The sequence below is a fragment of the Rhinatrema bivittatum genome, unplaced genomic scaffold (assembly GCF_901001135.1).
Source record: "Rhinatrema bivittatum unplaced genomic scaffold, aRhiBiv1.1, whole genome shotgun sequence".
In the NCBI taxonomy this organism is placed as follows: domain Eukaryota; kingdom Metazoa; phylum Chordata; class Amphibia; order Gymnophiona; family Rhinatrematidae; genus Rhinatrema; species Rhinatrema bivittatum.
The window spans coordinates 1193232-1220246 of record NW_021820249.1 but is presented as its reverse complement, the minus strand read 5'-3'; the positions used below and the strand labels follow the sequence as shown (position 1 = coordinate 1220246).

The 27015-nt window shown below is 45.4% G+C and overlaps 1 protein-coding gene across 1 annotated transcript in view; it reads left to right on the top strand.

Annotated features, from left to right (window-relative positions):
- Positions 1–27015, top strand: part of LOC115081289 (B-cell differentiation antigen CD72-like) — a 122363-nt gene that overhangs the window by 25811 nt on the left and 69537 nt on the right. The window contains exon 2 of the mRNA XM_029585782.1: positions 10938–11083. Coding sequence (XP_029441642.1) covers positions 10938–11083 — 146 coding nt within the window. The remainder of the gene's footprint in view (positions 1–10937; positions 11084–27015) is intronic.

The following is a 27015-nucleotide window of genomic DNA, read 5'->3' as shown; positions in this document are numbered from 1 at the left end:
GGAAAACCCCGGGACTTACGCGAGTCCCGGGGTCTGCGCGCGCCGGTAGGCCTATTGAACATAGGTGCACCGGCGCGCAGGGCCCTGCTCGCCTAAATCCGCCCGGATTTAGGCGAGCAGGGCTCTGAAAATCCGCCCCAATGGGCACATGAAAATGTTAAACAAGATAAGCGGGAACCCAGACTCATTGAATTCAAGATCCGAAGATAATTCTCCTATTTTAAGCCTAAAATGTCTATCTGTTAGAAAAGAAGCCAACCACTTTCTAGGAATATCATTTATACCCTGCTCCTTTATCCAATCTAATAAATTAAGTGGTCTACCAGGTCAAACAAGACCAAAAAGGCAGATATTTCATGGTCTAGGAGTCATTGAACACTATCAGTTAAAGCCACACAAAGTGCCTGATGTTTCAACAGCTGCACTGATTCTAGACAAAACTGTTGTGGTATCATTGAGGAGGAAATTTCTCAAAGACATTTAGATAGGTAAAAAGTGATTGCTGAAACTAGCCCTCTCTCGATGCCATTAAAAGTTTGCGTGCTTTTATCCAAATTTATCCAAATTGGAAAATAATGCATATATTTATTTTTATTTATTTATTTAAAAACTTTTCTATACCGACATTCATATAGAAATATCACATTGGTTTACATAGAACTTGGGTAATTTAACATAGAAGAGGAGGCAAAGTTACAGTAAACAGGGGGGGAATAACTTGGAAATAGAAGGAATCAGAAGTAGATTAAGATAAAGTGGTATAGCGGTAGGGGCTGCCTAGCTGGTACATAATATGATGGCTTGGAAGGCTGACAAAGATGGTTCAGTAGTTGGCATGAAGGGAGACAGTTCAACTGTTGGTCTAATGGTAATATAAAGTGGATTGAAACGGTGGTTTATATACAGTGGGAAATATAGCAGAGGATTATATACGAGCTTTATATACAGTTCAACTATTGGTCTAATGGAAATATACAGTGGCAGGATGCAGATCGAATGTTCAACTGATCGACTTTTCCACCTTTGCACTGTTGGTCTACTGGAAATATACGGTGGAAGAATACGGAGGTTAATGAACCATAGGCAATAAAACAAAGGGTTATATACAATGCTTATATAGATTTTCTGTGGTATTTTCTGTAAAAAATCTCCCTGCACAAATAGGAAGTGCAAATGTCACTGGGTACTTTGTGCTCATTGGAAATTTCAAAGTGAAATTAAAATGACAGCACAAAAAGACCAAAATGACCTATCCAGTTTTCCCAGTTGAGATTCATTCGCTTTTGCTGGGTGTGCATATAAATTTCCCAAATATAATCCAACAAAACCCCCACCTCCCCCTTAGGTCTTCCAACTGACATCTCCATACCCTCCCATCTCCTCCCCCCATTACTTCCCTCAGAATATTAATCCCTCCTCTGCTATTCCCCCCTTATAGTTTGATATTTATCTTATATATCAACCAATTTCCCTCTACATCATTTCTCCAATATTTCTCGCTATAATTTTCCCTGCTGTGTCTTTGCTTTTTTCTATCTTATGTAATCAGTAATCAGTTATAACTCCAGTTAACAGTTATGAAAAAGTCCCTCCCCCCATACTATTTATTATAATGTTCTTCAATTCTGCGCTCTGTTATTTGTAATAAGCTGTTACGTCTGTAACCTACTTGTTGTTATGTTTTCAATTTTTAGCTCTGTTATATGTAATAAGTTGTTACGTCTGTAAACCGTTGTGAAGGCTTGCTCCAAACAATGGTATATAAAAACCGATAAATAAATAAATAAAAAATAAAATCTCAACAGTCCTCTCATATCGCTCCCTAGCATGGCAAAAGTCCATCACAGCATTGTCCAACCCTAAATTTAGGAACCCATCTCCAGTAAATTTTCAAAAGGGCTAATTTACCCCCTCATTTATCAAAATGCGCTAAGGTGTTTTCACATGCGTTATGGGCTTATTGCATGCGAAAAGCCCTGTTTACGCATGTGATAGGCTCTTAACGCATGCGAAAACGTCTTTAACGCATGCGATCGCACCATATCATATGGTGCGATGCAAATTCCCAAAAGAGGAGGAATGCCACTGTGCAAAATGATATCGCACAGACTTAATATTGATTTTAACTACACCTTTTTGAATCACGTTAAGCCATGCGGTAAGGTTTTCTTGCATGTAGCGATGTCTCTGGAACAGCCCATTTGAGTAGTTTTAAAGCCTGGGGAGAGAGAGAGAGAGAGAGACTAGCCATAATATCCTCTCCCAAGATAGGTATTTGTATCCCTATGATAGGCCAACCTAGTAACTCGGGGCAAGGGTTAGGTGTTAGTGTGTGGTCTCTTGTGAAGAATGGATGGCTTTCAGAGTGCGTAAACTCACTCCAAGATGAGATTTGGGCAATGTTCTCTCCACCTACCTTGATGTTACCCAGGTACAGAGTCCATCAAGCTAGGTGGAGAGAACATTGCCCAAATCTCATCTTGGAGTGAGTTTCCTCACTCCGAAGGCCATCCAATCTTCACAAGAGACCACTGTTCTGTTCGTACGTCTCACATTGACTGTCAAAGCGGCCCCTAATCCCCTACACTAACACCTAACCCTCGCCCCGAGTTAATAGATGGGCCTATCATAGGGATACAAATACCTATCTTGGGAGAGGACATTATGGCTAGTCTCTCTCTCTCTCACATACATATGTGCAGGAAATAGAACAGTCTGGCATGTATTGCAATTTGTGCTCACTTAGCTCTTTGCATAGGTAATTAGTGCAAATTGTATATTAGTATAAAACATGCCCCTTTTGCTATCGCATGCAATACTTATCACATTTTGATAAATCCAGGCCTTAGGAACCTAAACTCTTTGAGAACTGCCCCATTATGCTTTAACATGTCCAATAAGATATATTGACCCAGTATTTGTCTTTATCTCATTAGCTTTGCAATATGATGTGATTCAAGGAGGTTATATTCAAATTGTGGTGAGTTTGGGGGGGTTCTGTATGGTATGTGCAATGAAAAATGTTTACCAAAGGACAACAGAGACACAGTGTATTTTTCATGAACAAAAGCCTTTATTTCTTATGTGCATAAGGAAGCCAGCTTCGTAAGCCTAAGAAACTGACTTAATTAGTGGCTGAATTGGCCAATCTTAAATACAGTTTGCCTGGTAATTAAAACACCACTCCTTTGATTTAGGGTCACAAGGTAAAAGGAAACATTTGCTTACTTCTAACATTCCACAGAGCCCTGGGAAACTAACTACCCTTGAAGATCTCCTTTAATAACCCTTCCTGGGGGCCTATGACTACAAAAGATACATCCTTTCTTCTACTTATCTAGAGAGAGACAGTTCGAGAGAAGGCCTAAATTTACAAGCCAGCAGTGCCCCCTGGACCCCTTTTGGTGAATTTCCACTAATCAGATGGCCCTAATAAATTTTATTATCACATACGCCAGATGGTTCATACGCCATTTTCAACTGGTGGGAGTATATAATAAATGTTTTATGGGCTTTATTTATTTATATTTAGGTGTCAAAAATATAATGTGAAGTGATTTGCTATTTTGTAGGTCGCTAAAGTAATGTGCTCTTGAAAGGATTCTAATCTATAAGCCACACTGAGTGGAAAGTCCTCTGTCCCTAAGTATATAAGATAAGTTATGAACACCGTTTTTCATCTGTTTCTAAGCTATTGGAATAAAACATATGATGTTTTTCCTAACAAAACTCCATGTTCTTAAATATATTTAAAAAGGTACTTCCCCCTTATGAAATCACGATAGTGCTGAGAAAGGGCCCTTTGATGAGGATTGTTTTGTAGACTTGTTTGCTAGGCAGACATTATGTGCAAAAGAGCTTTCTAGCAAAAAATTTAGGAGGAAGAGTGTTACGATCAGCAGTCTACGGGCTGCCCCCATGGACCACTCCCATGGACCACTGCTCTTACCTCTGGGCCCAGGCAGAGATGCGACAGACTGCCCCCAACAATTCTAGGCCAGGCCATCTGCCACTCCTCAACACAGCAAAATGCCAACAACTCCTACACAGTGTACCTTCCCTAGGCGTTCGCACGTGCCTCTACCTGACTTATGGATATGCTTGACCACCGCCTGCCACTGACTATTGACAGTTACCAGATACACCTGACCTATGTCTACTCTGACCCAGCTATGTCAACGGATCTCTCTGCCATCAGCAGAGGCCCCCACCTGTGATCTGTCAGACCCGGCACCCAAAGCCTTTTTGTATGGGTCTGCCTGCCAACGGTGGGGATCTGCAGGGCTCCTTCCTGCAAGTTGCATCAACCCTACCTTGGCCTAAGGGTCCACAAACACAATAGGTTGCTGAGGCCATGGATCTGGCAGATTTGACATTCTTGCAGGCCATTCCGGGTCTAGCCCATAGACTGTAGGAGCAACAAAGAATCCTGGAACTCCTGACTGCTTCCATGGACCAGTTGTACACTCGGTTGGGCACTTTGACTACTTCAGTGTTCTCAACTCCTCCGGTGCCAGTACCTCTGCCTCCCATAGCTTCCAGCTGCCCGATATAGCAGCTGCCGGCTCCACCCCGGTCCACTGGGGACCCCAAGAAATGTTAGTGATTTTTGAATCAGTGCCATATGCATTTTCAGTTGCATGCCCTGTACTTCCCAGATGACCCAACTAAAACCACCTTCATTCCTCGCTCCTAGAAGAAGCAGCACTTGCTTGGGCCTCCCCCCTCTGGGAGAGAGGGGACCCAATCCCCCTTGATCTCCAACAATTTATAGCGTAATTCCACTGTACGTTTGAGGAGACTGGTTGAACAACGACAATGGCCTTGGACCTACTTCAACTATGCCAGGGGCCCCAAATCCTAGCTGAGTACGTCATAGAATTTCAGACCTTGGTTCTGTGCTGAATTGGCAGAGAGACAGTGTGCTTGCCATTATTTTAGAAGGCCTATCACCTAAAATTAAGGGCGAGCTTGCCGCTCAGGGGCTTCTCATCTTTTTGAAAGCACATATCAACCTCACAGGGAAAATAGACCAGTGCCTACAGGAGAGAGCCCGAGAGAACAGCTCGATACATAGAAATGGACACCGTCCTTCCAACCCTCACTTATGACAGAGACCGTTACGCTAAGAAAATGCTTGAATCGTTTATCATGGCAAAGATGAAGAGATACGAACCCTGCATGCCTGACATCAGGAATAGAGTAAAAGGAATAAAAAGAGAGAAAAGAACCCTACAGCTCTGTCTAGTTCAATCAGTCAAGAGTCTGGGAAGGAGGCAGATGACTCTACCCTTGTAGTAGGGGCTGTCCTTTGCCAGAGCAATCCAGAAGAAACTATCCCTTCTCATGCGGCTCAGCTTTTGTGCCAGGAATTTCATGAACTACGGGGAAAAGCTACCACTTGAGCCAAGAAACCTGCAGATAGCTTAAAAGGGTCAGCACCTCAGTACAAGATAAGGAAAATAGACTTTTGTCACTGGTACCCCTGCAAACCCAAGGCCTCTGGAGGGGAGCTTAAGCTTAAGAGGGGGTACTGTTACGATTGTCGATCGGTAGGCTGCCCTTATGGACCACCACTCTCACTTCCGGGCCCAGATTGAGATGCAGCAGGATGTCACTGGTGCATCAGCAGGACGCCGCCAACAATTCTAGGCCCAGCCAACCACCACGGCTCAATGCGGTGAAATGCCGACTCCTGCGCAGTGCGTACCTCTGCCCCACATTTAAAGGGACTACTGTGGGAAAGACTCCGTGGCCCCTTATCTATGACATCAATGCCCAAGCCCTATAAAAGTTCAGTGCTCTAGTTCCTACTTGCCTCAGCAACAGGTTTCCCTTCTCTACAAGTAGCACGTGTTTCTCCAACATCCTTGTCTTCACTTGCTCTTCTCCTTGCCTTCCTGCCCTGCCTATCCATCCCGCCATTCCCTTCAGACGGATACCTGTTTTTGACCTCGGCCTGACTTCTGGATACACTTGACCACTGCCTGCCACTGACCACTGCCTGCCTCTGGATATGCTTGACCACTGCCTGACACCGACCACTGCCTACAGGATACGCCGAACTACGTCAACTCTGACCCAGCTTCCTTGACGGATCTCTCCGCCATCAGCAGTGGCTCCCACCTGTGATCTGCCAGACCTGGCACCCAAAGCCTCAACCTCAGGGGAACATGGGCTGGTAAAGGCAAAGGTCCAGCTGGGCCTCTGCTTCATCCAGGTCCGCCTGCCGATGTTGGTGACATGCAGCTCCTCTCTGCAGAGCTTCAACCCCGCCTCTGCCTAAGGGTCCACAAACACAACAAAGGGTTTATGCAAATAGCTTCTGTTTTGAAATAAATGTTGGTTGAAAGTTGTGATCTGATGTAGGTACACTTTGTCTATGAGTGTACCTTCCTGCCTTTGCAGTGTTGATATGAGCATGCCATTTTGCATTCAGTTTTTAAATATATTTGTTTTCTTTAAATTGTTTGTTGGGAGGACTTTGAATGTAAAAGAATAATGACAGTTTTTAATGAAAATCAATAAACATGCTTTAAAAATGGTTTTGGAACTATAAGGGATTACCTTTTGTACTCATAAATATTTCACTAGTTGGTGATCAGTAAGTTTACCTTCAGAATTTTTCTTTATTATTTATTTTACATATTTATTTTCTATTTTAAACTCTTATGATATCCCTAATTCAACATTACTTGTTCTAAGTGGATAGCAACTTAATATGCATACATTATTATACACAACCAAGACACATTTCATATGTACACACTCCAGACAAACACAGCAATCGTTAAAAATCAAATCAAGAATGAAATAATTCAGGGGAGGGGATAAGATGGCTGCCTATTGAGAAGCTGAAAAGCTTCCTCTCCTCGGTTTTTCCTAGAATCTCATTTCCCCATTGAAAAAAATGCCTCATACAAAACGCAAAGCCAGATTAAGGGAGATAACTACCAGTTCTCCCTTGCCTGGCCCAGCTCAGCCAAGGATTTCAGAGTTTTTTATGGCGACGCCAGATAGTCCTGGAGAGATGGCCGCAGCGACAGTGGACACAGAGTGGGAGTCTCCTGCGCAGGCCTACGAGATCTCCCTAAGCCCTGGAGCGCTGGCCACACCATCTCTGCCTCGGTACGGCCCCGCAGTAGCGATGGGCCAAATAGAGGAAATGCATGGAGTCGTAAGTGAATTGGGGGGACACTGAGAAGAGGCTGAAATCCCTAATTTAAAAGACCTAGGAGGGGAAAATTTAGAAGGGGTACAAAATCTCCCCATAAGTGAAGATTTGACTGTTCCAGATACCTTAATCTCAACCAAGCCAGGGTGGGATCCCAGACACCGACTAGAGCTGTGCCTGGTGGAGAAGTCGTTAAGGCCCTGGTTTAGAAAATCTGTGTGCCTAAACCTACAGTTGTAACTTTGGATACCTTATGGAATGCTACGGTGAGACTGGAAGCATTGATTGTGGGGCTAACTACAGCAGTTATGGATACTAATAAATGTCTTCAGGACAGTTCTAGTAAAATAATGTCTCAAGAAACTAAGATAAAGAATTTAGAGTCTTGATCAAGTGCAGAAACAATTGGTACAATCAGAGTCAATATCTTCCAAGAAGATAGAGAATATTGAGAATGGGATACGGTCTCTCAATTTGAGAGTCCATAATTTTCCTGTTGTACAGAAGATTGCTCCAATAGAATTATTTCGGAAATATGTGATCCAGAATCTTAAGGTTCCTTCCTCTGCAATACCTATCATAACTAAGGCTTACCATTTGCCTCAAGCTCAAAATGGAGAGGTATCTAGAGATGATATGCCCTTGGACTCGTCATTAAATTTAACTAACTTACTTCAAGATTCTCTTACAACAGAGATTAAACATCGGGGAACTTTACTGGTGACATTTGTTTTTCCTGCAGATCATGACACTACTTTGCATTTTTTCCTGCGTAACCGAACAATGCTGCTCTATGTCAGAAACTCTGGATGTATCCAGACTTAACCAGGGTGACACAACTTCGTTGTATGAAGTTTCTTGTTTTGTGATCAGAAGTTTCAATTACAGGGGGCCACTTTTTGCTTTGTTATCCTTGCAAATGTTCTGTTAAAATTAATAATGCAAATTACCTTTTTTTTGAACCAACGCAGCTAAGAGCTTTATTTGACTCGCTACCTTAACTGACTGGCTGTATAAAAAGTCTCTCAATATTTCTTTTTCCTTTATTTCCTTCAACCGCTCCTGATCATCCCCCTCCTTTTTCCTTTTAATATATAAGGTAGAAACATTTTTTTCTTTTGTAAATTTTTACAATGTTAAGTTGGACATGTAAATGTTTATTTCTGTATACTTCATTATTCAATGTAAGGAATTCTTGTAAGTATAATTAAAACTGCATAAATAAAAAAAAAAAAAAGAAAGAATGAAATAATTCATTGAAATCTTTCTTAATACATTAAGGAATAGTCTGCCTGAACAGGTAGGTCTTTAATTGTTTTTTGGAAAATCTTGCTATCAGATTGTGCCTTAAATTTGAGTGGAAGATTACTCCAGAGAGTGAGGTCACCTATTACATTCGGAGTCCCCAAGGATCAGCACTGTCTGCGGTGCTATTCAGCATATTTCTGCACTCATTAGGACCAAATAATCCAGAACGGCATGGGTCAAGAGGGGAAGTAAATGACTTTATGGATGATAGTAACTGTGCAACCTCAGTTTTGGTTACTACTTCATATGAGCTCCGGCTCGATTTTAATGGAGTATCTCTTGAGACCTCCAGTGATTTGGCTCCTACTGTCTTAAGTGCATCCTGGAGTAGTTTCACTTTTGTAGAAAAATAATCAACGATCACTCTACAATGCACTGCACAGACCGTCTCTTTCTTCTCTGGATTTACCATCAATTGTCTTGTCACTCTCAAGAGTTCTTGTATCTAATTTAAGGAGTTTTCTAACAACGATTATAAATGACTATGTGGCCACAGTCAATGAATTCCTATGTTGTCTTAGTGCATCTTCAAAGTTATTTTTGCTTGTCTAATCTTTTGATTTGAAGGAGAGAGGCAGCTTGCTTAGTGGCCTGCTCGTTGAGAATAGTTAGAGATGAGGGGGGAGTTTCCCCTTCTGCTCCAGAGGAAGGAAAAATAAATCTGCAACAGCTTCCTTTGGAAGATGTCCATCCAAAACCAGAGGATGGGAAACAAGTCCAGTGAGCTGCAGTGATTGCAGGTACTAAAGGGAGAGTCTGTAGAGGCAACAAAGGATTCCCCATTTGCTCTTAAAGAAGTCTTGAAGGCAAGTGAGACCAAAGGGCCTTTAGGAGCTGTGTAAGTGTTGTATTTTTTGCAAGTGTATTGAGAGACTGCAACTGCTGCCTTGACTGTGACACTGGAATAAGAGGGTTCTATCAATTTTTCTTTACCATTTTTGGAAAAATTATCTTTTCTTTTGATTGGAACAATACTTTAGCATATAAAGGCCTCTAATTGAGTGATTGTGATACTAATCCTGCAGGGCCTAGAGGGAAGTGATTCTCCCTGACTGAAGAAAACCACAGAGGCAGTGCTGAGTTTGTCGGGGCTCAGTAGCACATAATGTTGTTCCCCTTTTGCCTAGTGAAAAGCCTAAGAAAGGGGGTCACATTTGTATGCCTTAGTTGTAGATCACCTTGGGTGGAAAAGGAGTAAGAAATCATAAACAATAAAGAATGGAAAGCTTCATATTTGCCTTTCTCTCCTTAACTCTCTAGGAGCCTGATATACAGGGATGGTAACTTAGTGCACGGGTGTCGGCCCGCATCCAGGGAGGCAGCCATTTTAAAACATATGCACGCACATGCGTTCATGTTATAAAATAGGCTGCCAAGTGCATATGTGCACCCTGTTTTAAGTGGGAGCACGCCTGTGCACACAAATGCCACTTCTAGCACGTAAGTGGGAAGATTTTAGAAGGGACACACGCCGGCACCAATGCCAGAAAAACCAGTTCATCCCCAGTTCACCCAGTTAGCAGCTAGGTTCACCAAACCCCGCCTTTACTCCCCCGAGTTAGCCTCTACCCTTCAGATTTGCCTAGTTTTATGGTTCTTTAAACCACATCTCCTCCATAGTAGAAGTTAGAGATACATAGCAGGGAACCTGGGTGCATGCAAAGGGGCATGGAATAAACACTGTGGATCCCTAAAGGCTAGAGGATGGGAATAAATAAAAAAGCTTGGGGGTAACCTGCACGGAGCGGCAGTTCCTACCTTGGGAAGCTTACTGGGCAGACTGGATGGACCATTTTGGTCTTTTTCTGCCATCATTACTATGTTACTGTGTTACTATGTGCTCCTAATTATTTGGTTCTGCCCATGCTCCGCCCTGCAATGCCCACGCCCCACTCAGACCACGCCCACTCCCCGCTCCTTTTGTGAACCAGTGAGATGTGTGCATTTGGGGAGATACACGCACATCCTGGTGGCTTCAATAGGGTGGGTGCGCGCCAGCTTGACGTTTGCAAATCTCCCGAATTTGGCCTTTTTTCTACAGACACAGAATGGGGAAAAGGCTTAGTAAATCAGGTTGTAGGGGAGGAGAAAGACTAGCGACCCCAGAGCTTGGTTTTGCAGCTGCCACCTTGCAGAGAGCAGCTCCTTGCAGACTGCATATCTCTTTGCTTCTTACTGCAAAGTGAGAAAGAAGCTCTCGCTCTCTCTCTCTCAACTAGATCTTACCAATTTGAATTTCTTTCTGCTCCTCAATATGCCTTTATTGAGAGTTCAATCTAAGGGGTCCCTACACACAGCCTGCAGAGCCTGGTCTCCTTGGGTTTGTAGTTTAGTTCTTTCGCTAAGATTTTCTGTGCAACAAAGTGGTGTCACCAGTTATTTTCCAAATACTGATATCAGCTTGCCCATCTCCATGAACTATTTGAAGTCTTTATTTTAACCATTTTCCCTCTAGATTGTTGCCCACCAAACTGGAAATTACTCAGTGGGAAATGTCTGTACATTTCACAAGTGTATCGAACTTGGGAAGACAGCAAAAGTGACTGTGAAAAGAAAGATTCAAGACTTCTTGTCCTCAACGAAAACTCTTGGCAAATAAAGGTACAATATTGCACGCCTGCACTGAACGGTCCTTTGTGTGCATTACAAAAAATGACGAGGTTGAGGAATATGGATTTTGGTGATCTTATATTAAGTTGGTTTGAGTCATTTTTTAAAGGAAAAGTTCACAGGTAATAGTGGGTGATTCTAGTTCCTCATAAAAACTCTTAAAATACGATGTTCCAAGGGATATCTCAGCTACTGCTTAATATTTACCTTATGCCTCGTATGACACAAATTAAAAGCTTCCATTTTATAGGCATGCTGCTGACATTCAGATTGTGGTCCTGATAAAATCAAACAGAAATAATACTGACTCTCAAAAGCTGTGATCACCCAAGCTGCTGTTACTGTGGGCTTCCAGTTGTTTTTTTAGTGAATCGGCCTGACTGGGGGCTAGGGCTGCTCGTAATCCATGTTAGCAATAGTGTGGGTTATTATGCTTACGTGAATCAGTACATAAATCATTTAAGTGCCAGTTTAGAAGAGATAAGAAAGTGGCTGACTGTTAATAAACTGCTCTTGAACCTCTGAAAAAACGAGATTATATATGTTGGTAAAGATGTCTGTCTAACTTTGTCCAGTACGGAGCTTCATTTGTCAAACAAGGTTAGAAATTTGGGAAGTCAATATTCAAAGTAATTTAGAAGGGTAACTCGCAAGTTACCATCCAAGTTATCCATTTAAATGTTTAGTTTTGAATACTGACCTCAAAGAGTTCTGTTTGATTGTAAAGCTGATTCTGGTGAATCACATTATTCTTTAATCTTTTGTTGTTTATGTTTCTATGCAATTATTTTATTTGTTTTAGTTACCTTTTTATTAAATTTCAGAAAAACAATTTACAAGAATTATCTTGGAAAAGAAAAAACCAGATGTTTATACATTGATTTTACCAATAAAAAGAAAAATAAATATTATACCAAGAAATGAATGCATAAATCAAACCGTGATGCAATGCCCCTATTTTCCCCCTTAAATCTGTGCAGGACCAGGTTAGTGTTGGGCTGGAGATGGACCCTTGTACTGGAGCAGGATTGGCACTACCCTCTGGGCGAACCCAGAGAGTTCCTGCTGCCAGGAGGCGGACCATACTAGTAGACAGAGGCTAGCTGGAGCTTCTCCAATACCAGCCCATGTTCCCTGCAGATTGAGCCCTTGGGTGCCGGGGCCGGCTGGTCTTAGGTGAGCCTCTGGGGATCTCCGGGAGAGATGAGGTAGCAGTGTGCCCAGGATCCGCAGCGGGGCCAGGTAGACGGTGATCAGGTGAACTAGAACGGAACTCGGGAAACCAGAAGCCTTGGGAGCATTGAAGAAGCGGGAGGCTTCCCGGACAGGATAGGTGAAGCCTAAGGGGTAGATTTTCAAAGGGGTACGCATGTAGGATACGCGCGTACCCCCCGAAAACCTACCCCAAACCCCCCCTGCGCGCGCCGAGCCTATTTTGCATAGGCTCGGCGGCGCGCGCAAGCCCCGGGACGCGTGTAAGTCCCAGGGCTTGCATGAAGGGGCCTATCGGGGTGCCTGGAGTGACGTGGCATTTTGGGGGCGTGTCGCGTGTGACACGACGTTTCAGGGGCGGTGCCTCGGGCGTGGTTTCGGCCCGGGGGCGTTCCAGGGGCGTGGCTGCACCCTCCGGAACAGCCCCCGGGTTGGGTCTTGGCGCGCCTCCGGCAGGCGTAAATCCATGGATAAAGGTAGGGGGGGTTTAGATAGGGCCGGGGGGGGGGGGTGGGTTAGGTAGGGGAAGGGAGGGGAAGGTGAGGGGAGGGTGAAAGAAAGTTCCCTCCGAGGCTGCTCCGATTTTGGAGCGGCCTCGGAGGGAACGGAGGCAGGCTGTGCGGCTTGGCGCACGCAGGCTGCCCAAACTCGGCAGCCTTGCGCGTGCCGATCCCGGATTTTAATGGATATGCGCGGCTATCCGCGTATCTATTGAAATCCCGCGTACTCTTGTTCACACCTGGTGTGCGAACAAAAGTACGCGCTCGCACAAAATTCTAAAATCTACCCCAGCGGGTCTAGTCCCCGACGGGCCACAGGCAGCGCTGAGGCAGGCCGAGCTGACGTTGGTATGTGAGGCAAAGAGTGTCCGAGTGGGGCGCAAGGGTCAAAGCCAGGGTATCAGTCCAAGAAGTGGTCAGCCAATCAAAGGTCAAGTTCCATGAGGTCAAGCCAAGCATCATTGAGTCAAAGCCAAAGCTCAGAGTTCCAGGGAGTCAAGCCAAGCGTAGTCGAATCAAAGCCATAGGTCAGAGTTCCAGGGAGTCAAGCCAAGCGTAGTCGAATCAAAGCCATAGGTCAGAGTTCCAGGGAGTCAAGCCAAGCGTAGTCGAATCAAAGCCATAGGTCAGAGTTCCAGGGAGTCAAGCCAAGCGTAGTCGAATCAAAGCCATAGGTCAGAGTTCCAGGGAGTCAAGCCAAGCGTAGTCGAATCAAAGCCAAAGGTCAGAGTTCCAGGGTGTCAAGCCAAGCATAGTCGAGTCAAAGCTAAAGGTCAGAAGTCCAGGGAGTCAAGACAAGTGTAGTCCAGACGAAGCCAAAGGTCAAAGATCCGGGAAGTCAAGCCAGCAAGAGACTAGGAACAGGAACAGACTCAGGAACACGGGAACAGGAATAGACTCAGGAACGCGGGACCAGGAGTAGACTCGGGAACTTAGGAACAAGACCAGTCTCAGGAACGCAGGAACAGGAACAGACTCAGGAACGCGCGGCCAACTCACACACAAACATGCCGCCCTGTTGCCAAGACGAGGGTCTGGGGTAAAGGCCCTCGCTTATATACCGAGTCTATGTGACATCATCCGGGCATGCCGGTTGGATGGCCACAACAGTATAAGTGGCTTCAACAGGGAAACATGGAACGTATTGTGGATACCATACTGGCTGGTAGGTGGCCGACCCCACTCAACGCAGGACCGGAAAGGGACCCACATACCTGGGAGCAAACCACTGCGAAGGAAGGTGAAGGCAAATGAAGGCAACTACCCCTTTTATACCAGATGCACAAGCATCCAAAAAAGCCAACGAACTGGCGGTCTACTTTGAGAAAAAAATAGACACCCTCCTCGCTCCTCTCAAGGGGCCCTCTCCTCAACCGAACTACCCTCCCACCACCAGCACACAACACTCTCACCCAACCCACATGCAATACAAAGCAACTACAGCTTCGATGGCTTCCCTTGAGCAGACGTCCGCCTTAGAAATTGAAAACATCCTTAGGAAGATGAAGCCCTCGTCTTACCCACTTGACCACATCCCATCCAATCTACTGTTCTCCATTCCTAACATCATCGCTAAACCGATAGCAGACATCATAAACTGCTCACTCTCCCAAGGTCAAGACCCTGACCAACTCAAGCTTGCTATTCTCAAGCCTCTCCTTAAAAAACCTAACCTTTCACCCACTGACCCAGCTAACTTCAGACCAGTTGCCAACCTCCCAATGATTGCAAAAATCATGGAGAAGGTAGTAAACAGACAACTATCCAAATTCCTAGAAGAGAATGACATTCTAACCTCCAATCAATTCGGATTTCGAAAGTCACTGAACACTGAATCTCTACTAGCCTCGCTTTCTGATAACATCCTCATCAACCTGGAAAATGGTCAACCTTTCCTTCTCGTCTTACTGGACCTCTCCTCAGCGTTCGACACTGTGAACCATACCTGCCTGATTCAGCGTCTAGCAGATATTGGTATAACAGGTTCAGCGCTCAACTGGTTCAAATCTTTCCTTGAAAACAGGCAATACAAGGTTAGGATTAACAACAAAGAATCACTCCCTATCAGATCAAAGCTGGGGGTACCTCAAGGATCATCCCTTTCACCTACACTATTCAATATTTATCTCCTTCCACTCTGCCATCTACTATCTAACCTCAAGCTAACACACTTCCTATACGCGGATGACATTCAGATCCTCATCCCGATAATGGAATCCCTCCACAAAATGTGGTCTTACTGGAACAGCTGCCTTTCGGCAATCAAAAACATGCTAACAAGCCTCAACCTCGTGCTAAATACTAGCAAAACTGAAATCCTCATAATAGCTCCAGACAAGTGCTCTCTATTCAACCCAACTAGTTCCACCCAACTCTCCTTCACATCAATCGACCACACGCCACAAGTAAGGGATCTTGGTGTACTGCTGGACAACCAACTCAACTTCACCAAGTTCATAAACAATACTACCAAAGACTGCTTCTTCAAATTGCAAGTCTTAAAAAAATTAAAACCTCTTCTACACTTCCGAGACTTCCGCTTGGTACTACAATCTATCATCCTCCCTAAACTGGACTATTGCAACTCACTCCTCCTGGTCCTGCCAGCCAACACCATCAAGCCACTTCAGATGGTCCAGAACGCGACGGCCAGAATTCTCACTAACACCAAAAAATGGGATCACATCACCCCTATCCTCCAAAATCTTCACTGGCTGCCCATAAAATTTAGGATACAATTTAAATCCCTCATGATGATTCACAAGGCTCTTCACAACATCTCCCCCCTCAACCTATCCTTCCAACTACAGCAACACATCTCCAATAGACCAATCAGAAGTGCATACCAGAACATGCTTCACACCCAGCCAACAAAAACCTCATTGAGGAAACGAGCTCTGTCCACTGCAGGTCCCCATCTTTGGAACCTGCTCCCACCGGACCTCCGCCAAGAACCGTGCCTTCTGACATTCAAAAAGAAGCTAAAGACTTGGCTATTCACTCAAGCTTTCCCTGAGAGCTAAAATCTGGTGAAGCGACAGACGATATACCTACCTCTGTACATATGTTCCTGATTTATGGTTCCCAGTTACATGTAATTGAGTTTATGAAAGTTCTCTTTAATAGTTTTCCTGTATACTTGTGTTAATGTATTCTGCCTTGAGGTGACTGTTTTAATGTATTTCCGCCCTGGAGGCGACTGTTCAGTTCCTTGTAAACCGGTGCGATATGTATTCTTTAAAGGAACATCGGTATATAAAAATTAAAAGTAAAGTAAAGTAAAATAAATGTGCTTTGTGCTCAACCAGACTTTTTGTCCCGAGAGGAACACTGGAGCAGCACGACGGTGGGCGTCTGTAACCTTCTTGGCTTGGTCAGCCACTTGACAGAGCCATCGTCTAACCTGGTCCCAGAGACTATGAATGATCTGGGCCATGGCTTGTGCAGCAGGAGATGGAACCTGTAGTGGAACTGGAATAGGCATATGGGCCTGCTGCCCGAAGACCACGGCAAACGGAGAGGTGCCAGTGGCCGTGGCCACGAGGGTATTGTGGGAAAATTCTGCCCACGGGAGGAGGTTAGCCCAGTTACCCTGCTGGTCATTTACATACGCCCGAAGGAAGGTCTTCAGGGAGCAGTTCGTCCGCTCTGACTGACCGTTAGCTTGAAGGTGGAAGGCGGACGTTAGGTTCAAGGTGATGTTGAACTTCTTGCAGAGGGATCTCCAGTATTTTGCGGCGAACTGCGGACCATGGTCAGAGACTATCTCCTGAGGGAGCCCTTGGAGATGGAAGACTGGGTCAGGAACAGTCGGGCAAGTTTGGGAGCCAAGGGTAGGCTAGGCAGAGGTACGAAGTGGGCCAGGAGACAGAGCACACTAGGAGACAGAGGCTAGCTGGAGCTTCTCCAGTACCAGCCCACATTCCCTGCAGGTTGAGCCCTTGGGTGCCAGGGCCGGCTGGTCTTAGATGGGTCTCTGGGGGTCTCCGGGAGAGATGAGGTAGCGGTGTGCCCAGGATCCATGGTGGGGCCTGGTATATGGTGAGCAGGCGAACTAGACAGGAACTCGGGACACCGGAAGCCTTGGGAGCATGGAAGAAGCGGGAGGCTTCCCGGTCAGGATAGGCGAAGCCTAAGGGTCTAGGCCCCGACAGGCCACAAGCAGCACCAAGATGGGCCGAGCTGACGGTACGTGAGGCAAAGAGAGTGTCCGAGTGGGGCGCAAGGGTCAAAGCCAGGGTATCAGTCCAAGAAGTGTTCAGCCAGGCAAAGGTCAAGTTCCATGAGGTCAAGCCAAGCGTTGTCGAGTCAAAGCCAAAGGTTAGAGATCCAGGTAGTCAAGAAAGCAGGAGACTAGGAACAGGACTAAGACGCAGTAGCGAGAGCGAGAGCAAGTTCCAGGGAGTCAAGCCAAGCGTAGTCGAGTCAAAGCCAAAGGTCACAGTTCCAGGAAGTCAAGCCAAGAATAGTCCAGATGAAGCCAAAGGTCAGAGATCTGGGTAGTCAAGCTAGCAGGAGACTAGGAACAAGAATGGACTCAGGACGCAGGAGCGAGAGCGAGGTGAGCAGGCCTGGGCACGAGCCTAGCACGGACAGGACGCGCAACAGTTAGATGCCTGGTCCACCTTAATTCCCCTTGAAAGAGAGAGCACTCTGTGGGCGGGGCCCAGCAAGGGAGGAATAAGAGTTGGGACCCAGGTTGGAGAGTCAGACCAGGCCTGGGTATCAAGGAGGAAGGCAGCTCCTGCAGAATAAAGCTGTCCACCACTGAGCTTAAGGAAGGTGTGAGTACTGAGGGAAGCATTACTAAACTGTGAGTAATGAAAATGCACTGTTCTGAAGATACTAATGTTTGTTTGCTGAAATTACCCAAATAAAGATAGAAGTGCTTTTAATAGGTTGGAGTCAGAATATGTTTGTACCTCCAAGCATGAGGGATCACTGCTCGGTACCACATACATATATAGACCTCAAATGGGGGAGTATTCTAGAAAATAATATAAGAAACACCTTCCAAATTAACCATAATGGCATCTAATATCATGGAATGACTGTTCTATTCTGGAGAAATCTTTCAAGTTGATCTGGATCATAGGAAATAAACATCTCCTATTTTAATGGAGCTGGTTTCCTGTATCGATGCTTTATCTTCTATCAGGGGTGCTGTGGTCTGGGTTCAAGTCCAGACGGGGAGGAAGATTTCTCTTCAAGGGCCCCTGGCACTGTCCACCATGATCCCCGTGACCACTTCACAGTTTATATCAAGGACTTAAGTACAAAAACTTGTAGACTAATCTATATGGAATAGCAGAGGACCAATAAGAGAAGGAAATAAAATTGAATTGGATAAGGAGTGATATTCTGCACATGGTCAAGCTTGTACAGTTAACAGCTGGGAAATAGCTAGAGCAGTATAGACGGGAATACCTGAGTAAGCTGTCATCATTTACTGCATTACTGTAGTAACTGTGCCACACGGTATGACCCAGAGAACTGTGAAACCATGTATTTTGAGCTTTAATGATAGTGTCCCACAAAGAATGTTGCAAGCAAGTTCCAGAAAAAATGTGTCAGACTGGATTTTGGTGTGTGACACAATATGTGTGTGCATCTGCACTGAAGACTCTGAAAGAAGGTGGCTTGGAGGGGCTATCCAGGACTGTAAATGCCTCATTGGAGGAGGGTCAGTTTTTAGAGTGTTTAAAGAGATCTGTGGTTAGACCGATATTGAAGAAACCCCAGCTAGATCCAACTAAATGTGAAAGCTATAGACCTATTTCTAATTTGCCCTTTCTTACCAAGATCATTGAAAAAGTAGTATTGACTCAATTATCCGGTCATGTGGAATGTACAGGTGGTTTCTCTGATATGCAACCAGGTTTTAAGCATGGGTACAACATAGAATCAGTTCTTTTTTATTTGCCTGATGATGTTTTATGTCGTTATTATGCAGAACAGGCAATTTTCTGATTCTACTGGATCTTTCTAGTGCGTTTGACTTGGTGGAGCATCTTCATCTTTTTGATAGATTTCAGCAAGGGGGTGAGAGGGGTAAAGTTTTGGATTGGATTGGTTCCTTCTGGGCATTTAGGATCTTATTACTACAAGTGACAGGATGTTACTTGCAGGTAATGGTGATGAGGACAGAAGTCCCATATGATTCGAGTCTCTCACGACTATTGTTCAATATTTTTTTATGAGACCATTTCCAGGAGCTGGGTGTCATCGCTTATATTTTTACTGATGACAACCAGTTCCTGGCTCCTATAGAGACAACTATAGATGATATTGTTAGGTTTATTAACCATTGCTTGACCAGAATTTCAGATTGGATGGGTACCAATAAATTAGTGTTGAATAATACCAAAACGGAAATCCTTGGAGTAGGCAGGGCTTTTGAAAGAGTAAAGTGTCCATCTGTGCAACCTGTATTAGATGGTTTTGTTATTACCATCTCTGACAAGATTAAAAGTTTGGAAATTGTTAGATTCTGGCTTTTTGATGGAGGTCTTTGTGGATCAGGATGTGCGACCTGCATATTTACTAGAGATGTGAATCGTGTGATCGATCGTCTTAACGATCGATTTTGGCTGGGGGGGGGAGGGAATCTGATCGTCGTGGTTTTGTTTTTTTAAAAATCGTTTAAATCGTAAATCGGGGGAGGGCGGGAAAACCGGCACACTAAAACAACCCTAAAACCCACCCCGACCCTTTAAAATAAATCCCCCACCCTCCCGAACCCCTCCAAAATGTTTTAAATTACCTGGGGTCCAGTGGGGGAGGGGTCCCGGTGTGATCTTCCACTCTCGGGCCACGGCTGCGTTAATAGAAATGGCGCCGGCGCTACCTTATGACAGGGCAAAGGTAGCGCCGGCACCATTTCTATTAACGCAGCCGTGGTCCGAGAGTGGAAGATCACACCGGGACCCCTCCCCCACTGGACCCCAGGTAATTTAAAACATTTTGGGGGGGTTCGGGAGGGTGGGGGATTTATTTTAAAGGGTCGGGGTGGGTTTTAGGGTTGTTTTAGTGTGCCGGTTTTCCCGCCCTCCCCCTTCCCCTCCCCCTCCCCCGATTTACGATTTTTGACGATAAATCGGGGGAATTCCTATTGTATCACGCCTCTAACGATTTTTGATGATTTAAAATATATCGGACGATATTTTAAATCATCAAAAAACGATTCACATCCCTAATATTTACAACTGAAGCTAGTGAGATAACTGAGGCCGTTTTTGGACTCCTAAGCATTAAAGACGGTGGTGGCTGCTTTGACCATGTGAGTCCTGGACTAATTGTATTGCTTTGTTTGTGTCTGAGTTATGATTAAGCAAGTTCAGGTGATCCAAAATAGTGCTGCTAGACTGGTGTGTGGAAAAATAGTTATGAGGAGGCCTCCTCTTTGCTAGTTTCTATGAACTGATTAGCAATAGCTGAGAAAATGAAATTTAAAATATTAAAAGTGGTATATTTGTTGTATGAGAGGCAATGGCCCAAATTATGTTTTTGATAGGCTGGGCTGGTATAAGCCTGGGCTGCCCCTTTGGTCATCACAGTGTCATCAGATGGCAGCTTTTAAAGTTCATAAGTTTTGATTTCAGCATTATGCCATGTGAGCTTTTTTTTTACGTATAGCACCACAGCTGTGGAACAGGCTTCCAGGGCAGTGAGAGGAAAACTGAAGAATCAAAATTGCCAGAAACAGGACAAGGCCTATTTGTTTCCGAGTCCATTGTAAGGTGGGGGTTCTTGTTCTGTCCAGACGTAGTGCAGGCTGAGTTTGTATAATATTTAGTGTGAAATAGCCTATGAGGCTCTCTAATAATTTTAGTTATGTGGGGGAGTGAGTAGGGAGATGGCAGCAATGATGGTATTAGGTTTGTGTTATTTTTATTGTATTTTATATTATGAGTGTAAGCCACTTTGGTATTTTTGCTGATTGGGCAGTTTATAAATTTTGCAAGTAAACAAACAGAAAAGTCTGTAAGAAGCAAACCTGGAGATGAGATGTGAAGCCTTGAGCTCCCACATCCATGAGAGTTTCCCATCAATGAAGACATGGAAAAGTGAGGAAAAGGAGACCCTCCTAACACACACACTTTAAGGATAAGGTGAGTCCCGATTGTATGGTCCCTCTTGAACAGAAAGGATTCATTGGTTAGTAACTTCTAAGAGAGGGACAAATATCAGACCAGTTTTGGAACCACAGCTTTTGAAGTCACTAGTGCAAATCAGTGCCTTCACCCGCCATCCACTACGCCAACTGACATGTTGAAGAGCCCCAAGACTGCTCAGGATAATGCCCCTCAATAACCAGTTACATTATTATATTTCCTGTGGTAGCTTTGTAGCAGACTCTGTCATGGGCATTCTTTACAATTATTCTGCATGTTTTACAGTGTAAAATAAGTTGGAATATCACCATCTAAACCAGGGGTCAGGAACCTTTTTGGCTGAGAGAGCCATAAACGCCACATATTTTAAAATGTAATTCCATGAGAGCCATACAATGGGGCGGATTTTCAGACTCCGCGAATAGGCCTACTTTTGTTTGCGCTCCAGGCGCAAACAAAAGTACGCTGGATTTTAGCAGATACGCGCGGAGCCGCGCGTATCTGCTAAAAACCTGGATCAGCGCGCGCAAAGCTATCGATTTTGTATAGCCGGCGTGCGCCCTCCCCTCACCTTCCCCTCCCTTCCTCTACCTAACCCATCCGCCCGGCCCTGTCTACACCCCCCCCTTACCTTTCTCCGGGGATTTACGCCTCCCGGAGGGAGAAGTAAATCCCCGCGCGCGAGCGGGCCTCCTGCGCGCCGGGCCGCGACCTGGGGGCGGGTACGGAGGGCGCGGCCACGCCCCCGTACCCGCCCCCAAAACGTGCCGACATGCCCCCGAAACACCGCGACGACCGGGCCCGCCCCCTGACACGCCCCCGACACGCCCCCCTCGGAGAACCCCGGGACTTACGCGAGTCCCGGGGCTCTGCGCGCGCCGGGAGGCCTATGTAAAATAGGCCCACCGGCGAGCAGGGCTCTGAAAATCCGCCCCAATATGTTTAAAACTAAATACAAGTAAATGTGTGCATTTTATGTAAGATCACACTTTTAAAGTACAATAAGTCTCTGAAAATATTACACCAGGCCTTAAGACACCAATACATCTCCTATTAGGAAAACGGACCAAGTCAGGCTGCTATAGAGTCCTACACAGAAACTACACGCCAGCAGAAAACCTCACCTGAATCACGTGCTGTCCCTCACCTAACATAGAATAAAGAGACCAAAACGCATAACAAGAAGCATGCAGAAAAAACTGAATTAGAAACTGCAACAAGCCAGAGTCTCTGTATGCAGTGTAACAAAGGAAAAAAGAAACATCACCCATCCTTATAAAACAAATCAAGAAATATAAAATCATCAGCAGTAAAACTGTACTAACAAAAAGAACATATTTCGAAACAGCTGATGAGTGGAATATCCAATAATTAACAACTCATATAAAACATTTCCAAATACCAACAAAATATTTCAAAATAGCAGACACAAAGTCCCAGTAATGAAAAATAATAAGGATACAAACATTTTTTTGCTCTGCATACCTGGGAACGTTTGATATCCAGGTGTCCTGAGATTGTTCTGAATTAGCAGGAGGTGGGGTGGTTTGCTTGGAACTTTCTCCTCTCTCTCAGTCACATACCAGCGCTCTCTCTCACATTGGCTCTCAATGACACACCTATACACACATGCTCTCAGTACTCACATATACACATGCTTTTTCTCTCTCACTTATATAGGCTCTTAATTACACATTTACACACATGCTGTCTATCTTTTCACGCTTACACACACACACACAGGCTTTCAATCACATAAATACATGCTGTCTTTTTCTCTCACACCCAGACTCTCATTCACATACTTACAAACATGTCCTCTCTTTCTCTCATTTACACACAGCTCTCAATCACATACTCACATGCTCCCTCACCTAAATCAGCTCTCAATCGCACACAGACACACATGATTTCTCTCTAATTTAAACACAGGCTCTCAATCACATACTCACATGCTCCATCACCTAAACCAGCTCTCAATCACACACAGACACACATGATCTCTCTTACTTATACACACAGGCTCTTAATCATACATACACATGATTTCTCTCACACACAAAGGATGTCAATCACACACACATACTCTTTCACACAAACAGGTTTTCAATCACAAACTTACACATACAGGTTCCCAATGGTAAACTTACATTCATGCTCTCTCTCTCTCACAGGCAGGCTCTCAATCACAGACATACTCTCTTTCACATGTACAGGCTCTCAATCATTCACATACATGCAATCTCTCACACACACACGCGCGCATAGCCCCCCCCCGCGGCCCGAAAGAGGAAGTGGAGAGTATCGGGTGCCTGCGCAGCAAGAAGAGGCCACGCTAGTGCGCTCGGCATCGGCCCGAAGAAAAGAAGACTGCAGCGCGGCTCGGAGGAAAATGAAGAGCTTCAACCGCGGCCGATGGGACTCCGCCTCCGCGAGGGCTGAAAATGAAGAGGTTAGCGTTGGGAGGAGGCTGCTGCTGCTGCCGCGAGCAAGCTGTGTTTGCTCGCTCATTCACTCTCTCTCCCCCACCCCCACCCCGGGAACTCGCGGCAGCAGCAGCCTCCTCCCAACGCTAACCTCTTCATTTTCAGCCCTCGCGGAGGCAGAGTCCCATCGGCCGCGGTTGAAGCTCTTCATTTTCCTCCGAGCCGCGCTGCAGTCTTCTTTTCTTCGGGCCGATGCCGAGCGCACTAGCGTGGCCTCTTCTTGCCGCGCAGGCACCCGATACTCTCCACTTCCTCTTCCGGGCCGCGGGGGGGGGGGGGGGGGCAGGAAGAAGAGAGCACGCAGGTGCCGCTAACTCCAGCTGTCCTGCTGCGTTCCGCCCGGGCTGACAGCATTTTAAGCCCGGGCGGAGGAGGACCGGGGAGCAGCTGGGTCAGCGGGAAAGTGTGGGGACACTTGTCTGCGAGCCAGATGCAGCCCTCAAAAGAGCCATATCTGGCTCGTGAGCCATGGGTTCCCGACCCCTGATCTAAACAGTGGAACACTCACCTATGAAAGGAAAGTATTTTTTTCTCAGAATCAGTTAATGGAAACCATATTATTAAGGCTAGCTAACTATTTAGATGCAATAATGACAAATCCTCTTTCCCCCACTGGTCATACAGAAAGGCATGGCTTAATGGGGAAGAATCAACATGGTTTTAGCATGGGGAAGTCTTGTTTGCCAATCTTTTACATTTTTTGAAGGAGTAAAACGTGGATAATGGTGAACTGGTTGATGTACTGTACTTGGATTTTCAGAAGGCATTTACAGTTTCCATGAGAAACTGCTCAGGAAATTACAAAGACATGGCATAAGAGGAAGCATCATATTGTGGATTGGTAACTGATTAAAAGACAGGAAGTGGAGGGTAAGGCAAATCAGGGCTTCCCAAACTGTGGGTCAGGACCTCACGTGGGATTCACAGACCCTTAACTGAGGTCACAATTGCCTCAATGACAGCGCTCTTCAAATGTGGAAGTCAGTGCAGGGCCTGTGAGCCAGCACACACTCACATGAGTTTCTATGATAACAGGAAGCCAAGCATGAGGAGGGGTCGGGGCTGTTGCAAAGGCTTGAGAGCCTGCAGTGGCTCGGAGACACCGTGCTGACTCTCACTACTAACACTGCAGATCACAGATGGGACCAGGTATGAGGGGAGTAAACGGTTCAGTGCATGAGCCAGTGGAGATTACCACCGCTCCCACCACTGAACCTAACCAAGAGAAAAACATTGCCCCTGTCATCAGCCTGCCTTATCTTATTTCCAGTCATCAGCTACTTTCCAAAGCAGAATGTTGCCGTTGACCCTGGCCAAGGGATTTTTTGGAAAAGGGGCTATTTGAAGGGAGGGATCAGATACAGGAGGGGTTTGAAGATTGGATCAGGATAGATGGGGAATAACAGAAGACTGACTGGAAGATGTAAGCCTGACCACAAAGCTGGAGTGAGAAGAAATGGAAGATAAGAGAGAGGAGGGAATGATGAATAGGGTGAGAGGGAAAAAATGAAAGAGATCAATTGGGTATTAGAAGGGCTTGGGGTGAGAGAATGAATTGTGGGGATACGAAAAAGGCTGGATGGGGTGAAAGAGAGGAGATAGGGTTGAGAGATAATAGTAGCTGTGGGATGTAAGAGGGGGTCCTTTAGAGGAGAGGAGATTAAGAGCAGAGGTCTTCTGGAGGGGTGGAGGTTGCAAGAGGGGATCAGTTGGAGTATGGGGAAGGTGAGAGTGGACAGATTTTTGGAGAGGACCACAACCCTGCCAGTTTGTTTTGGTTGACCTCTGGCTCATGTGAATTTTCAAGTTTTAAAATTGAGTTACATTGGCTAAACGTTTGGGAAGTCCTGGACTCAATGGTAAGTTTTTGAAATAGAAAAAGGTTGTTAGTGGAGTACCATAGGGATCGGTACTGGGACCGGAGCTGTTTAGCATATTCATAAATGATCTGGAAAAGGGAACGAGAGTAAGCTGATCACATTTGCAGATGACACAAAATTATTCAAATTATTAAAACCACAGCAGAATGCGAGGGACTGCAGAAGGATCTCGTGAGAGTAGAAGACTGCGCAACTCAATGGCAGATGAAATTTAATGTGGAAAAGTTCAAAGTGATGTACACTGGGAAAAATAACACCAACTACAATTATGCAATGTTGGGGGTCTGAAATGGGAGGCATCAGCCAGGAAAAGGACATTAGAGTCTTATGGACAAAACTTTGAAATCCTCTGCTCTGTGTGCGACTACAGTCAAAAAAGCAAATAGTTACTAGGAATGAACTGAAAAGGAATGGAGAAGTAAACTGAAAATATCATATTGCTTCTATATCAGGGGTGGCCAGCTCCGGTCCTCGAAAGCCACAAACAGGTCAGGTTTTCAAGATATCCACCATGAATATGGATGAGGTAGATTTTCATACAATGAAGGCAGAGCATGCACATATATCTCGTGCATATTCATTATGGATATCCTGAAAACCTGGCTTGTTTGTGGATCTCCTTATATTGATCCATCAAAAATAAAGGGAAACCAAATACATAAATCACAAAACAAGGGCTTTACTATGAAGGTGTCAGCACGCCAGATGGCGTGTTCAACAGAGTTTGAACTGTCCAATCTTTTTTATCATCCACCTTGTGTTTGAGTGAATAAAGTGTTGTGAACAAAGTCAAAATTATCTTCACAAACGAAACATTCGATTAATTAATTGTTGAAATCCTGATGATGAAATTTCAAAGGAAACCCGACATGGCCGATGTTTCGCTTGAAAAAGCTTCATCAGGTGTTGCGCCGGCTGGCCGCCACACTCCGCAGCCAGCCCTACTCACCCCTCGCCCCACAGACGCGACCCAAGGAGGCCGCCACCCTCCTTTGCAGAAATCCGACGCCAGTGCGCCTTCTCCCATGTGATCCCTTAGGCACGCATGCATGGCTCGCTCCTACCTTTAAAGGGGCCATGGCCGGAAACTCACCCGCGGCCCCATCTGATGACATCAGCAGAAGGCCCTATATAAGAGCAGCTCAGCCCTCCCAGAATCGCCTCAGCAATGGCTCAGCTCCACGTGGATAGTGTGTTGCTCCTGCTTCAGTTCCTAAGCTAGGTCTGCTTCAGTTACTGATCCAGCTCCCGCTTCAGTTCTTGATCCAACTCCTGCTCCAGCTCCCCTTCTGCTCATCGGACTGCTCCTCTGACTTGACTTCGGCTTTGTCTCCTGGATTCCCTGCTTGCTGCCAGCTCCAACCTTGGCTAATCTCCTGGATTCCTCTGCTCGCTGCCTGCCCTGACTCTGGCCCGTCCGACTCTGCATTTGCCTAACATTCGCCTGGAACCTTCGCACAGAGACCAGTGCCTAAGTCCAGCCGGCCCTGGCACTCAAGAACTCAATCCATGGAGAATGAGGGCTGGTAGTGGTGAAGATCCGGTAGGGTCTCCACATCATCTCGGGCCGCCTGCCAACAGTGGGGACCTACAGCGGGCTCTGCCCCCTGTAGGTAGCATCAATCCCACCTTGGCCCAAGGGTCCACATCGCAAAACAGGGGTCACATCAGTAAATGGTTTAACCCAGAAAAATATCAATGTTCAGTGTCACCATTTGAATAATAAAATTT